General features: G+C 34.6%; 1 protein-coding gene across 1 annotated transcript in view; it reads left to right on the top strand.

Moving 5' to 3' along the window:
- Window positions 1-6,174: 6,174 nt before the first annotated feature.
- The window catches only part of kcnh4a (potassium voltage-gated channel, subfamily H (eag-related), member 4a), a 53,499-nt gene continuing 43,114 nt past the window's right edge, over window positions 6,175-16,559 (top strand). Inside the window, exon 1 of the mRNA NM_001322433.1 lies at window positions 6,175-6,250. Coding sequence (NP_001309362.1) covers window positions 6,175-6,250 — 76 coding nt within the window. The remainder of the gene's footprint in view (window positions 6,251-16,559) is intronic.

The raw sequence follows: 16,559 nt of genomic DNA on the forward strand, positions 1-16,559 counted from the left end.
TAAAAACAGAAAAAACCCGTCAATTTGTAAGCTATATGATTAGATTTTTAAAAAATTGGCGACGTTGATTTGCGTAAAAGTGCTTAACATTACTCGAAGGGACATTATTCCAACATAAATAAAATGATGCTTACCATGTTAATAAGCTGTTTTAAAAACGAAACTAGGTTTGCATACGTTAAAGGGATAGTTCACCCACCGAAAAAATAAAAGACTGTTTACTTATCCTCGTGTTTCCAAACATTTCTTGAGTTTCTTTAATCATTTGAACATAAAATAAGATATTTTGAAGAAAAAAATAACCACTGACTTTTATACTGGGGCAAAAACAAATACTATGGCAGTCAATGGTTACAGGATTCCAACATTCTTCAAAATATCTTTGTTGTTTAACAGAAGTCAAATAGGTTTGGAGAAAGTTTAGAGTGACAGAACTATCCCTTTTAAATATAAGCCTTTGTCCGTTTACCTCAGTAAAACTTGTAAGGAAATCACAAGACTTTCCTTTCCACATAGAACTGCTATATTACACTGAGATTTGTGAAATGTTGCCTTTCCTCTTTTCATAAAAAAATAAATGTAGGCTAGTAGCAGTTTGTTACACTCATCAATAACGTGTAATATGTTTTGTGGTCAGCAGGTGGCAGGCGATGTAAATATTGTAAAATAACACTGACTTCACAATAAAGCTCCGAACATTTGTGGTTTGTTTTGGGGTCGGAAAATATCTGAACATTTAGACCTATAGATTAAGGGAAGCAAAGAATGTATTGTAGCTTATATAGATAGGGATAGAGGGTACGGCAGTTTGTTTATTTAAAGAGAAAATGCATAAAAATGAACATTTACCTGTCCTCGTGTGGTTCCAAATCTTGTATGACCTTTATGTTTTATTACAGTTGAAAACAAAAAATAATTGTGCGTTTTTTTTCTTATACACTCTCAGAAATAAAGGTGTGTGAGCTGTCACTGGGGTGGTACCATTTCAAAAGGTACACGTTTGAACCTAAAGGGTCCATATTGGTACCTCAAAAGTATATTAGTACCTAAAAATTTAAGAGGTACAATTTTGTTCTTTTTAGAAACTAAGATGTACCCTTGAAGTATTAATATAGACCTTTTGATTACAAATTTGTACCTTTTGAAAAGGCACCACCCTAGTGACAGTTTTGAGAGTAAGATTTTTTTATCGTACTCAGATTTGCACACAAGTTATGGCAAGTTTCAAAATGTATGAATCTTTGGATTTTTGTTAAGTATTTTATTATTCCAAAATGTGCATAAAAAAACACAACTTGTTCAACTTATTTTTGAACAATTAACTTATGTTGAAGAATGTTGAAAACCAATTAATACTTAAAAAAAAGAAAACAAATCACCTTCCAACATTGAGATACATTCATTTATGTGTTCAAAAAAGTGGTTTGGAAAAATTAGAGGGTGATTAAATGACACCATTTTTATTTTTATAATTAATTATCCCTTTAATATTTCTCAGAGACCTGTTATTTTGATTACAGATATGAGCTAATGAACCGTCATATGTCTTCAAAACGTATTGCCTTCAGAGAAAACATGACTCAGTAAAGGATTATTTCATTTATTTTCCTTCAGCTTAGTCTCTATTTCAGAGGTCTCCACAGTGGAATGAACCGTCAACTATTCCAGCGTATGTTTTACACAGCAATACGATTCCAGCCGCAACCCAGCGCTGAAAAACACTCAAACATGGAAAAAAAAATAACTTGAGGTTTACTTAAAAAAAATCCTCATAAAAATTTGCACAAAAAAATTTCAGGTAAATTTTACTAAATTATATCAGGTACAATTATATTGTCAATTTCATGTAAAAATTTACTTAATGTTTTACCTAACGCTCCTAAATTTATTAAGTAAAAGTTAATTGATAATTTTTTAATTTAAGTCAAATTTTATTGAAATTAATCAAGTAATAGCAAGTTCTTGTTTTAGCTGAAGGAACGTTGCTTTTATCAATTTAAATAAATCTTATTGGTTACAAATTAGTACATTTAGTGCAGGGGTGGGCAAGCTCGGTCCTGGAGGGCCGGTGTCCTGCACAGTTTAGCTCTAACTCTGATGAAACACACCTGCTTATAGATTTCTAGTGATCTTGAAGACACTGATTGGCTTGTTCAGGTGTGTTTGATTAGAGATGGAGCTAAACTATGCAGGACACCGGTCCTCCGGGACCGAGTTTGCCCACCCTTGATTTAGTGTAAAGGTGCAGTAGAAGATCTGCCACAATGCTGCTAACCTGTTAGCATAAATCTCTGAAACACAGCCCCTTCCTTGAAACTGAAAATAGTCACATCAATCTTTCATCAGAAGACTTCAGTGGCTGAACAACACTTCTGTGCATATAACCCATTTGTAACAATAAAAGCTTTGCGTGACTAAAATTGTTTTAAAACAGAACATCACCTGTCTAAAAGAAACACTTTAGCCATGGTGTTGTCCTACTTCCAGCGTGGAGGATTTTAACAAGTTTTGATTCAGCATGTTTTTACCACTCGCGTTCTCTCTGTCTCTCTCTCTCTCTCTCTCTCTCTCTCTCTCTCTCTCTCTCCCTCTCTAGTCTGCACATGAGCTCGCAGCAGTGCGTGTATGCACGAATGGCGGATCTGCATAAACGGCTGCGCAGTAGTTCAAATCTACATTTGCTGACAGACAGTTTGGGCTACTTATCAGAATTATGGGAATTACCGGCCCGCACCATTTTAATTGGATGAACATATTTTAGTCTTATGCCTCACCCAGAATATAAAAATACATATAAATACATTTAGATCATTCACTTTAATCATTTGTATTGAAATGTGAAGACACTTTCAACGAGCACAACAAAAAAATGTTTGTGAAGACAATCACCTACTGCACCTTTAAGATACACATTTTTACTAACTTGAAATGTGTTGTTTCACTTTACTATAGCAAATTGAACCCAAGAGCAAATTTATTTTATAATTGCTTACAGATCTCAGAGGTTGTTATAGCACAGCCATGGCTCTCTGAGTGATGCGTCAAACATTTATGCTGATAAAAATCCCAAAACCCAAAGCACGAGTGCTACTATTTTGCAAGGTTACCTCAAAACAAAACATAAAACTTACTCAAAACTCTTTTTACTCGTAAAACTAGTGAGAATCAAGTCATAACAACACTCTAATTTAAACACCTAAGATAGTTTTTTTTTTTTTTAAATATTCTCTTAATTCAGTCCCACGCAAAGCATGCTGGAAACTACATATCCATTATTAAAATGTACTTAATATTACTGTGTTTGCAACGATTAGAAAATATTTAAATATTACAAGTAAATTATTATTAATATGTAACAGTTTCCTCTCATGTTGTTTATTACATCAAGTAAATGTGTAAATATTAAATATTTAGCCTAGGCCTACTTTAACATTCGACTTATCTTCGACACCTAATATTACAATTTAAAACGTATATAAGATTTTACTACACCAAAAAGTCAAATGCAAACTTCACACAGAAATTCCGACTCACTCAGTCGGGATTCGATCCAGTGACCTTCTTGCTGGGCGGCGATGGTGCAAACCACTGAGCCATTTTGCCTACTAATAGATTACTGTCTTGTGAAATGTTATTATACTCTGAAAAAGAACTCAACCATAGCATTAAGTATAGCTATTCAAACTAAATGGCCTTGATGATGAATGCTAGTACTCATTCCGTACACAAACGCGTACAGTATATGTGACAGCATGCCCTGGTCTCGATGTGACAGCTTGCCTGATCATGAAACACATTTTGGGAGATAATTAGTGCTTTTCAAAGGCTCGTGCTTGAATCCTCCACCCCCACAGCCTGCGAGACAACACATTTTCAGTAAGTATTGACCCAGAGCCGCATCCTTTCAGATTTCAGCCTTGACGTTCCTCGGTGTGTTGTGGGAGATGTTGCTTTTGTCTGGTAATAATATATGTAAATATCTGCTCGGTACAGATGGCTGCTCTGCCTTCCCTTTCACACCATTTATGTCGCTCTCCCTCCACTTCATTCTTCTGTTTCTGGTAATGTCACTGTCCCTTTAAACCCACTTCAGCCGCTAAACTATCTTTATTTGTGGTTTTAAGACTCAGTTCTGCTCTCATTACAGCCTCTATAACTGTCACTCGGTCACTAGAGAGATCTGCTTGTGCCACATTAGTTCCTTAGTTTTGGTTATGTTATGCCAAAGATTTCCTTCTGAAGACAATCGCTGCTTAACTGCTGAGGCAAATTTAGTCATTATCCATTATAATTTATTAATGCTTGCTATAAATCCTGTGCTTCATGTTCTTTTCTTTATGATTATTATTCAAGTTTATTCAATTCACCTGTAGCGCATGTCTTTGGACTGTGGGGGAAACGGTAACACCGCAAGGAAACACACTAACCTGAGGAGAACATGCAAACTCCACACACAAATGCCAAATGACCCAGCTGAAGCGTGTGTGTGTGTGTGTGTGTGTATACAAACACACACACACAATATATATATAATATATAATATATATATTAATTCCTCAAGTTCATTTAAATATTTAGCTTACTATAATTAAGTCATTTTGTAAACTGTTGTTTAGTTATATTTAAAAAGCATTTTGTGGGTATACATAATTTATTGAAAGCAAAATAAATTGTACACATTAAGTGAAGTCATTCTAATTAATTATTATTTATTAAAACTGATTTGTGTATACATTGTTAGGTTATATCTTTAGAGGTTATATATATATTTAAAACATATATACAATATATATTGGTATATATATATATATATATATACATATATATATATATATATATATATATATATATATATATATATATATATATATATATGTGTGTGTGTTCTATATTATTAATGTAATCTGTAATGTAAAATGTGTGTGTGTGCATACATGTGTGTGTGTGTGTGTGTGTGTGTGTGTGTGTGTGTGTGTGTATGTATGTATTTATGCATTTATGTGTGTGTGTATACGGTATACTACAATAAAAGCAGTAATACATTTTTAAAAAATCATTTTAAGGTCAAAATTACTAGCCCCTTTAAGATATACTTATATATGTAATCTACAGAACCATCATTACCTTGCCTAATTAACCTAGTTAAGCCTATAAATTTCACTTTAAGCTGTACAGACATGTCTTGAAAAATATCTAGTCAAATATTTACTGTCATCATGGCAAAGATAAAATAAATCAGTTATTAGAAATGAGTTATTAACAAACAGGGAGGCTAATAATTCAGGGAGGCTAATAATTCTGTATATACTGTATATACACTGTGTGTGTGTGTGTGTGAGTATATATATATATATATATATATATATATATATATATATATATATATATATATATATATATATATATATATATATATATATATATATATATATATAATATGAAATGCAGCAAAGTTTTAAGCACAAACCTTATTTTAAATCTTGATTTTCTAGAATCCTTTTTCATTACGTCTCTTCATGCTTCTTCTTTCTGAAAGGGAATAGCAGAGAGAGCACGAGAGAGCGAGGGAGGGACAGACAGACGAGTGGAGAGAGATAGCACTGAGTGGAGGAGAGATGCAGTAGAGATTGTGCACCTGCTTCACAGAGCGCACACAACACATGAAAAGAAGAGAAGGATGCGCACAACCATCTGACCTCCTATCAGGACAACCTAAAGAAAGGACATCCAAAGAACAAAGTGAAGTGTGGACAAGCTGTTGGACAGACAGGAACGGTGCAGAAAAAGCAACAAAAGAAAGAAAATTGAGACGAGACACAAAATCCTGCTTTTGCACAGAGCAGCTGCACCAAACTGACGGATTGTAGAAAGTGAGCGCAAATTCACCAGAAATTAGACAGATTTAACTATCAGGAAGTAGACAACTGAGCGGCAAGAATGCATCCTAGTAACACTACACTTTCCAGAGCGTAGTGTAGCTTCTGACTTCTGCAAAATGTGGAAAAGCGAAGACATGGAGGATTGAATTGAACTGAACAAGCGGCCATTAGCACCTTGAATAAGGCAGCCAGCAACACAGGTTGAACCTCGGGTATAATAATAAAATCATCTTCCTACTCTAGCTTTTCTTTCTTGTTATGTGTGTGATGGAGGTTTGAGGATTCACCCGTCATCATGCCGGTGATGAAAGGGCTCCTGGCCCCTCAGAACACCTTTCTCGACACCATCGCCAAACGCTTTGATGGGACGCGTGAGTACATTTTTTCTTTTTTTTCGATCTCTGTCTGATCTTTCATCCTTGAGATGCTCTGAAACACTTTTTTCTTTGACCTGCAGTGATGCATTAAAGAGTGTGAATAGTGCAGTAGTTTTATTGATTTGCTTTTAGAGCATTTGTTGCCATTTTTCTATTTTCAGTTTTCATTTCAGTAACTCTGGTGTGTTTTTTTTTCATTGGCTTTTTTCAGTCTCTGCCTGAGCTTTCATCCCTGAGATGCTCTAAAACACTTTCTCTGAAGCTTCTGACCTGTAGTGATGCATTAAAAAAAAGTGTGAAATCAGTATTATAAAACTGTTGCTGATGTGCATTTTTAGAGCATTTGTTACCACTTCTGCTCTGTAAAAAATATCCTGATTGCCTTAAATTTATAAGCTGAAACACATTAACCTTATGTGTCTATTGAGCTTTTATTATGTTAAACTGACTTATAACAGCTTCAAGTCAAAGTCAGGTTTATTGTCAATTCAACCACATGTACAGGACATAAAGAGAACAGAAATTGCGTTACTCTCAGACCCTATGGTGTCTAACATATAATATTAATACAAAAAGCTGAATTCTGAGACAATTACTCGTATAATATAAGCTAAAAATTTAAGTAAAATCTAAAATAAATGATAATAAATTCAAAATAAAAATTTGTAAACATTAATTTCATTCATTTTGGCTTATTCCCTTTATTAATCTGGGGTCGCCACAGCGGAATGAACCACCAACTTATCCTGCAAATGTTTTACACAGCGGATACCCTTCCAGCTGCAACCCATCATTAGGAAACATCCATACACAATCATTCACACACATACACTACAGATAATTTAGCTTATTCACCAATAGTGCATGTCTTTGGACTTGTGGGGGAAACCGGAGCACTTGGAGGAAACCCACGCCAACACAGGGAGAACATGCAAACTCCACACAGTCACTGCGCCACTGTGACGCCCAATTTGTAAACAAAAAAATCTAAAAATATAAGTTAAAATAAAATTTATAAACAAGCTTGTGCAACTTATAAAATTAAGTTAGAACATGATTAACTTAGTTTAATTTACTGTGAACTACTGTAAAAATATTCACTGTCGTGACTAATTGAGCATATAATTGTTTTAATGATTAATTATTTTTATGATAAATTTTTTACAGTGTATATATATTTGGTTTTCATTTTTAGTCACTCTAATGCATTTTTTTACATTTATATTTATTAGTGTTTCAATTTGAAATGCAGCTTACTGGTTACTGGCATACTGGTTAAATTCCATTAGTTTCAAGGCAACATTTATTATTTTTTTCACATTCAGTACAGCATCATCTCAAGTCATTTCATAACAATAAAATAAAATATTAGTTTGGTGTAAAAACTCATTCAAACATTAAATATGTATTTTGTCTATATCTCATATAAATAGGATAAAGCGTTAGGGACAAACCTTTCTTATCATGATCTACTTCATTACTTGTCTTCTTACTGTTCTTGCTCCATTTTAAAAGAGAATGGGAACTTGAAAAAGAGAAAGAGGAGGTGAATGTATGAAAGAGATTTTTCATCTAATATTTCTTTTCTATCTTAACAAATTTATTCCACTTTGAATTGAATAGATTTTTTAAAATTATTCTCAACTATTAATAAAAGTAATGCCCGCTTCACATTCTGCAATCCAACTCTGCACAGGTTAGACAATCTTTTAGAGAGTTTTAAAAAATATTTTTGTTTTAAAATATGTTTTTAAACATTTGTTAAATCAGCCAATTCGACTGTTATCAGTGGTTATCAGCTGATAGATATGGGCCAGTTGTTGCCTTCTGCACCTACTAGTAGGTTCAGAAGGCTGTTATCATCCATCCACATGGTTAATCAGCTATAGATCACATATGGCTGTGGCCGGAATTTAACACGAACTGTTTATATTAATTATTAAATTTCCCATTAATTGTATTTTATTAACGGGCAACGCAGTTACGCAGTAGGTAGTGCTGTCGCCTCACAGCAAGAAGGTTGCTGGTTCGAGTCTCGGCTGGGTCAGTTGGCATTTCTGTGTGGAGTTTGCATGTTCTCCCTGCGTTCGAGTGGGTTTCCTCCGGGTGCTCCGGTTTCCCCCACAGTCCAAAGACATGCGGTACAGGTGAATTTGGTTAGCTAAATTGTCCGTAGTGTATGAATGTGTATAGATGTTTCCAAGAGATGGGTTGCAGCTGAAAGGGCATCCGCTGCGTAAAACATATGCTGGATAAGTTGGCGGTTCATTCCGCTGTGGTGACCCCAGATTAATAAAGGGACTACGCTGAAAAGAAAATGAATAAATGTTTTATTAACATCTACCCCAACCCTAAACCCAACCACCACAGTAATGTAAAAACAGATCTGGAGCCTTCTCTATTAGTATAGCTGAATAACCATGTTAGTGGATAATAACAGCCTTCCAAGCCTACTATTAGGCGCAGAAGGCCCCTACTGGCCCATATCTATCAGCGGATAACCGCTGATAACGTAATTCAATCGAGTGATAACATTCGAAGCGGTGGTTAATTTAAATACAATTAAAAATTCATTATATGTCAAACAAGGAGATCAAATTTCATTAATTACGTCAATACAAATGATAATAATAAAGATTCAAGTTAGACATCTTGAATCCAGAATGTCTTTCTTGCACAGATTTTATTTTGCTATGATTTATGCGTAATTACCCCATTTGAAAATGAATATTTCTGTGCATTTTTCAGTGAATATAGACTATATATTTCAGTGCATTCAAACTAAATTGTTTTATTAAAAAGTTATTTTCATAAAAAAGAAGAGTTTTGACCACTTAACATCTTTAGCAATAGAAAGATAATAAAGTTATTGTACAGTATGCACTAATTAAGTAAAATAAATAAATTAAATTAAGTTATTTTGTTAAATTAGTTCCTGTTTTGGCTTTGGTACTGCAATGTATATACTGATAATTTTTTTCCTTAGCATCCTATTGAAATGATTCATTTGAATGAGAGATCTGTACAAGGTGTACTATGCTGAGCACTACAGTATATATATTAGATCTTCCTCATTTCTCCATTGTGCCATTTTCATTCTATCTTTTCCACTGAGAATGCTTTATGAATCCTGTATTTAGTAATTACAGCACATTTAGTCTAATGAGAACGTCTCATTAAGCTTAGATTAAAAAAAGAGCCATAAAATGTGCTTTAATATAATGTTTTCTTGAGAATAGATTGTAAATCAACGTTATACATCACATCCATGCTGAAATATGCAAAGCTTAAAGGCTGAATGCTTTATTTTATTGTCAGTGGGTCAGATGAGGTTGTATTATTGTGAGAAACTGCACTGGGCTGGATCTAGTCGTGATTTTTCTATTTATTTATTTTAGTTTTTTTCTTTGCAATGCATAAATCATGCCTGAGCTGTTGCATTTGAGTGTTTTTGTGTGTGTACATTTGAGAACAGAACTACTTGAAAAAGCCTGAAGTGTTATTCATTCGATGTTCAGTGGTGTGGGAGTTCTGCTGTACAGCTTTGTGCAAATTTAACTGAATAAAACATGGAGGGCAATAGATGATGGGATCATTTGTAAGTGGTCCTCATTCCCTCTCTACCTGCCATCATGTCTATTGAGAGAAAGCAAAGTGTGCTAAAGCCATGAAGGTTGACATGACTCAACCGCGAACGTGTGATAGTGTGTGCTGAAGTGCTGAACTTTTCCACTTTGAGGGAAACTGACAGACACAATAGCGTTAGTCAGTGTGTTATTGTGTGATCCGTCAGTGTAAGGTGTAAGTCATGGGTTTATTCATCTCGTTTAGTCATCTAGGGCAATATATTTATCCTTTAAAGGTAGCACAAAAAGGGAAATGTATCTGCTCTGATTGCCACTTATCAAAGGTGGCATAAATATATTTATGAGGCAATTTCCACTGTTTTGTTATAGAGGCTATAAGGAAGGTCATAATATAGCAGGCGTAATTTAGTCCGGATTTTGTGCTCGAAAATAACTTTTAAATGTCATATAGACAACTTAAAATGTTTCTGTTCACACTACAAATCAGTAAAAGAATTTGAACTGGATTCACTCTGAATTGTTTAACCTTTATCACTTGTGTTTAAGATGCTATACACTTTATATATTATTGTAAAGCCCATTCTATTAGCCTACTACAGTATATATTATAGAACTATATAGATTCAGCCCCAGATTCTGGTTTCATTTGTCTGTTCACACTACAAACAACTATATACATTTGAATCGAATTCACTCTGAATTGTTTTGAATACTATACATCTGTTTATATTATTTGGCTCACGTTTTTATTTTTGGGATACTATTTTGGATGGGAATACACCCTTGGATTCTAGTGTAACTTTTCTGTTCACACTATGAACAGCTACATTTATTTCAATTGGTTTCACTCAGAGTTTTTAAACCTGCATTACTTATGTTTTGAATACTATAAATTTGGATATATTATTTTTAAGCACGGTTGTTTGGCCCACTACAGTATATAGTATGGAACTTGGTATTAAGCTTCAGATTATGGTTTAATTTTTCTGTTCACACTACAAACAACTAAATACATTTGAATCAAATTCACTCTGAATTATTTTGAATACTATAAATTTGGATATATAATTTGGCTCATGTTTTTATTTTTGAAATACTATTTTGTATGGGAATAGGCAGATTCACCCTTGGATTCTAGTGCAACTTTTCTGTTCACAGTAAGAACAACTAAATTCGTTTGAATTGGTTTCATTTTGAATTGTTAAACCTGCATCAATTATGTTTTGATACTAAAAATGTGGATATTTTCAAGCCCTGTCGTTTAGCCTACTACAGTATGGAACTTGGTAGTTTCAGCTTTAGATTCTGGTTTCATTTCGCTGTTCACACTACAAACAACTAAATATATTTGAATCAAATTCACTCTTAATTGTTTTGAATACTATAAATTTATATATATTATTTGGCTCACGTGTTTTTTTTTTCAGGATACTATTTTGTATGGGAATAGACAAATTCACCCTTCGGTTCTAGTGCAACTCTTCTGTTCATTACAAACAACTAAATTTATTTAAATTGGATTCACTTTGAATCGTTAAACCTGCATCACTTGTGTTTTGAATACTCTAAAATTGCATAAAATAATTGTTTATTACACTGATTTCTGACTAATATAAAGTATGGGTAGGCAGATTCACCCTTGGGTTCTGTTAAATTGTTTGGTTTATGCTACAAACAACTAAATACATTTGAATCGCATTTACTCTGAACGGTTTTTAACCGCATTCGTATTGGTTTCACTTTGAATTGTTAAACCTGTATCCCTTGTGTTTTGAATACTAAGAATTTGGATGGATTATTTGCCACATGCACTGATTTCTGGCTACTATATAGTATGAAAACAGGCAGATCCAACCTTGTGTTTTGGTTTAATATTTCTGTTTACTTTACAAACAACTAAATACAATTGATTCACATTCACTCTGAATTGTTTTCCTGCATCACTTGTATTTTAAATACTACAAATTTGCATTATGTAGCTCACGCATTAATTTCTGAACTACATCCAAAGTATGAATATCAGATTCAGCCTAAGGATTTAGTGTAACTTTTTGTTCACACTCTGAACAACTAAATCCATTTGAATTGGTTTCACTCTGAATGGTTAAATCTGCATCACTTGTGTTTTGAATACTATGAATTTGGATATAGTATTTGCTTCATGCACTGTTTTCTGCCTACTGCATAATATGGAAATAGCCAGATTCACCCTTGGATTTTGGTTTAATTTTTCTGTTAACGCTACAAACAACAAAGAAATGCATTTGATTCGGATTCACTCTGAATTGTTAAACCTGCAGCACTTGTGTTTTGAACACTATACATTTGTGTATATTATTTTCAAGCCCAGTGTTTTAGCCTATTTAATATGAAAGTTGGTAGATTCAGCCTTATATTCTGGTTTAATTTTTCAGTTCACACTGCAAACAACCATATACAGTTGAATCGAATTCCCTCTGAATTATTTAACTTGCATCACTTGTGTGAACACTAATAATTTGAATATATTATTTGGCTCACACCTTAATTTCTGGAAACTACAGTATATAGTATGGAAATAGGCAGATTCTGCTTTGAGTCGTAGTGTAAATTTTATGTTCACACTACAAACAACTAAATACAGTTGAATCGAATTCACTCTGAATTGTTTAATCTGCACCACTTGTGTTTTGAATTGGGTATATTATCTGGCTCACACATTGAGTCCTGGAGACGATATATAATTAAAATGTTGAACCTGCATCACTTGTGATTTATTATTTTGCTCAAGCACTCTTTTAACACCTACTATGTAAATAATAGGCAGATTCAGACTTCGATTCTGGTTAAATTTTTCTGTTCACACTACAAACAACAACTAAATCCATTTAAATTGGTTTTACTCTAAATTATTAAACCTTCATTACTATAAATGTGGATGTCATTTTGCCCATGCACACTTTTTACACCTGCTTTACGAAAACAGATAGATTCATGGTTTTATTTTTCTGTTCACACTACAAACAGTTACAGTAAAAGCATTTGAATTGGTTTCACTCTGAATTGAATCTAAAATAACTTTTTACTAGAGATTTTTACTGTATATGCATTAACTGTATAATGTCATATTGGTTTCTGGCAACAGTTTCAAACAGAGATTGCCTGAGAGTCATGTTCTGATCTAATAAGAGTTCGCACCTTCATCAAGCAGTCTGAAATTTAGACATATTAAAGCATCTGGTGTCACTCTACTTCCTGGTTAGACTGTAAGGAGTCTCTTAATGAGCTCTCTGGGGAATTCACCACTAGCCTTTTACCTTCTTAGTGCTCTTATGTGATGAGGCTATGAAACCAAGGAAAAATTACAATCTGGCGACAGCAGAAACAAGCCAAGGAAAGGTTCTTCACATCCACGTCTCCTGGCTTTTTGCTCATGGAGATGTTCTGAGGGAGAATTTCCATTTAGCAAAAAAGGCAATGTCCTTAACTCACTGAACAGCCAATCATATCAATCATATGAATCATTTTCTCTGCCGTTCCCGGGGACAGATTTTCACACTATGAAATGTCACGCTGACCATTTGCTCTCTCACTTTTCAGAACAGCCTCCCGCTATCATGTCACACCCGTCTTAAGCAAAACTGACTGTCTAAATCGAGTATGTGCAAGTGTGAGTGAGAGACGTGACGCCGTGTGTGTGTGTATTCCCCTCTCTTTCTCTGCCTTGTTTTTTAATTCTCCTTCATAATCATTTAAAGCACTTTTAATTAGCTGCGGCAGACTAAAGATCTGGAGAGGATTATTAAAACAGAGAGGTGCTTGACTAGGCCTTAAAGGATCAATGTTGTGTTTTTTTTTTTTCAGCCCATGCTTCATTAAAATTGTTGAACTGATCATGCATATCATATCATGAAGTGCCCTGATTGTTGTGGCTCATTGTTAGAAATGTTTTCCAGCCTTTCACTTAGACCTGGATATAATTGAGAAGCATTTACTGTAATTATGGTGTTGAAATTCTTAATGTTGATCTATAATGTGAAATTTCCTTTTATATGGTGTTCATTGTTTGAAAAAATATGCTATTCTTACTATTTCAAATCTAAAACTTATATTAACTTAAATATATACTGTTTTGTTTTTAGCAATGTCAAAATTTTGTGAGTTTTTCCTTCAAACTAACTAAATTATGTGCCAGTTGGGTAAGTAAATACTGAATCAAACCTGAATTCAAACTGAGAAACAGGATTAGTTAACTTACCTCACTGGCAGATAATTTACCTTGTTTACTGTTAATTTAATATTTTAAAATGTTATTTATTCCTGTCACGATAAGCACGATAATTGTCAATAATGAATTAGCCTTGTCAAAACTGATCGTGCTTCTCAAGAAATTTGTTTATAAAACATCACTAAGTTAACTTAATCGATTTGTGTAGTGACGACATTAATGAATTTAGTGGAACCCTGCATTTTTAACGGTGCAAATCCTTCATGTTATCCTAATGCAAATTGATTAAGTTAACTTAATTGCTTTTAAAAATGGACGTGGATTGAACATAAAACAATTAAGTTGTCCCAAAACAGACTTAAGAATTGTGTTGTTTTAACTCATTTTAAATATGTAGTTTAATCAAGCAGCAAAAGTCATTTTTTGTGTAATTTCACAAGTTTAACCTTACATATATTTGAATGAATAGAATGTGTGTATATGTAATGATGTCAGAGCAGAGGACTCAGAAAGATAGCCTAACTCATGCGATTTCCCTAGTCAGGAGAGAGAAATTGGTGTCTGAGTGCAGTGTCTAGCCATTGATGGTTAAATGGGGTTTGGTCTTTGTAACGAGGAGACTGACACGGAGGGATCCATTATGCAGTATTTATTAATCACACTCTTACTCAAACATTCAATATGCACAAAGGTGCAAACACACATCAACGGTAGCAACAATGGTCTCAAGGCTGGCGGCAGACAGACACAGAGTGATTTACCAGGCATGGGTCAAAGGCAGGCGGCGTGATTCAGAGTCCGTGTATCAGGCTTGGGTCGAGGGCAGGCAGCGAGTATCAGAGTACTCAGAGGCAGGCAGAAGGCAAAGCAGAGTCAGGAACGGGCTGGAGTAATACACAGGAGATCAGGCAGGATATAACGCTCAGTAATGCTGGCCGGGGCTGAAACAAGACTTCGCACTGAGTGAATGTTTGAGTGCGGCTTTAAGGGTACGTGGGTCGTTAACTGGAATCTGAATCAGGTGTGCACGATCAGTGTAAGTGGATGATGTAATGCTAGAAGTCCGGAGATGGTGGCCTCTGCTGGCCAGCGAGGGGAATGACTGGGACCGAGTCGGTGACAGTCTTAAAGATGCAGTATGTAAGTTTTTGACTCAGATATTTAAAGGGCACCTACGTTACCCCTTTTTTTCAAATTTAATATAAGTCTTTTGCATCTCTGGAATGTGTACATAAAGTTTCAGCTTAAAACACCCATCAGATTTTCATTATACCTTTTACTAGATCCTGTTTTATACATCTTTCCATTTGTCGTACTGCGCCTTTAAGGCGAGTCCTCCCCGCCTACTGTTTCTACGTGTCTTAAATCTCCTCCCTCGGCTGCGTCAGACAACAGACAGACTTAAATAAAGAAGTTCTCACGCAGCATTTGTGAGAAATACTACAGTAAGAACTTTACCAATGAGTATTTGTTGTGCAGTTGCATTGATGAGTGACACGCAATATCGTTACAAAGTTCACGCGCACACACACAGATACACGCACACACACACCGCAGGAGACACACACACACAGACATACAGAGCCCGCTTAGCTTAGCACTGTTTTTGCACGCAAATGTGTCAGGATACAGGCTAATCTCCACTGCTGTATGGATATCTGCTTTGTTAATGTACAAAATAAACCTGATTTAACGTCCACAAACCCGGATTGAAGCGTCTTCTTTCATAATTGTTCTGACAATGCAATGCAGTCAGATATTCTGCTTTGAAAATGTGTTACGTGCCAGAACATCTGTCTTTGTTTTGGTTCTTTTTAACCCCCCCAATGTCAGTTTAGCCAATTATATTTCAGTATCCTGGGTTGCCTTGTTGGAAAAACGTATATTTCATTAATTTAGTAAGGAAGGCTTTCAAAGCCGTGACTGAAAAACGACCTCTGGTGGACAGTAGCAGAATCCGAAATGAGATGCAGATTCAGAGTTCAACATGAGGTTATTAATTAGCAAATAATATAAACATTACACACTTAAACATTAGGTGAGCAGGTTACCTTGTAACCCAGTGTACTAACAACATAATATGTGACGAGATTTGCAGTGATAAGCAATTTGACTGTTTTTACCAGACGAAGCACAACTGAAGTTTAAATACAGCCTTTCAGGAGCACAGAATATGTGCACTCACTGCACTCCAGCAAACTGGTAATATTTATAATCTAATTAATACATATTAAACCTCTTTAACTTTATGAAATGCACATGCTAAATCACTGATGTGTGTTGTCTTGCACTTGGCTTCACAGTTTCAAAGCTCAATTTTAAACGGTTTGTTTTATTTTCAAGATCTGAGGTGAACTATCTGCTATTGCTTTCAGTAGTATTGCAATAAAAAATATGTAAAATGACATTTGAACTCACATTGTTAGCATTAAATGTTGAATAAAGGACGTGAGGTATAGAAGCCATTTCTAACATCTAAATTCCAGGTATTGGTCAGGACAAAAACTCC

The sequence above is a fragment of the Danio rerio genome, chromosome 3 (genome assembly GCF_049306965.1).
Source record: "Danio rerio strain Tuebingen ecotype United States chromosome 3, GRCz12tu, whole genome shotgun sequence".
NCBI lineage: Eukaryota > Metazoa > Chordata > Actinopteri > Cypriniformes > Danionidae > Danio > Danio rerio.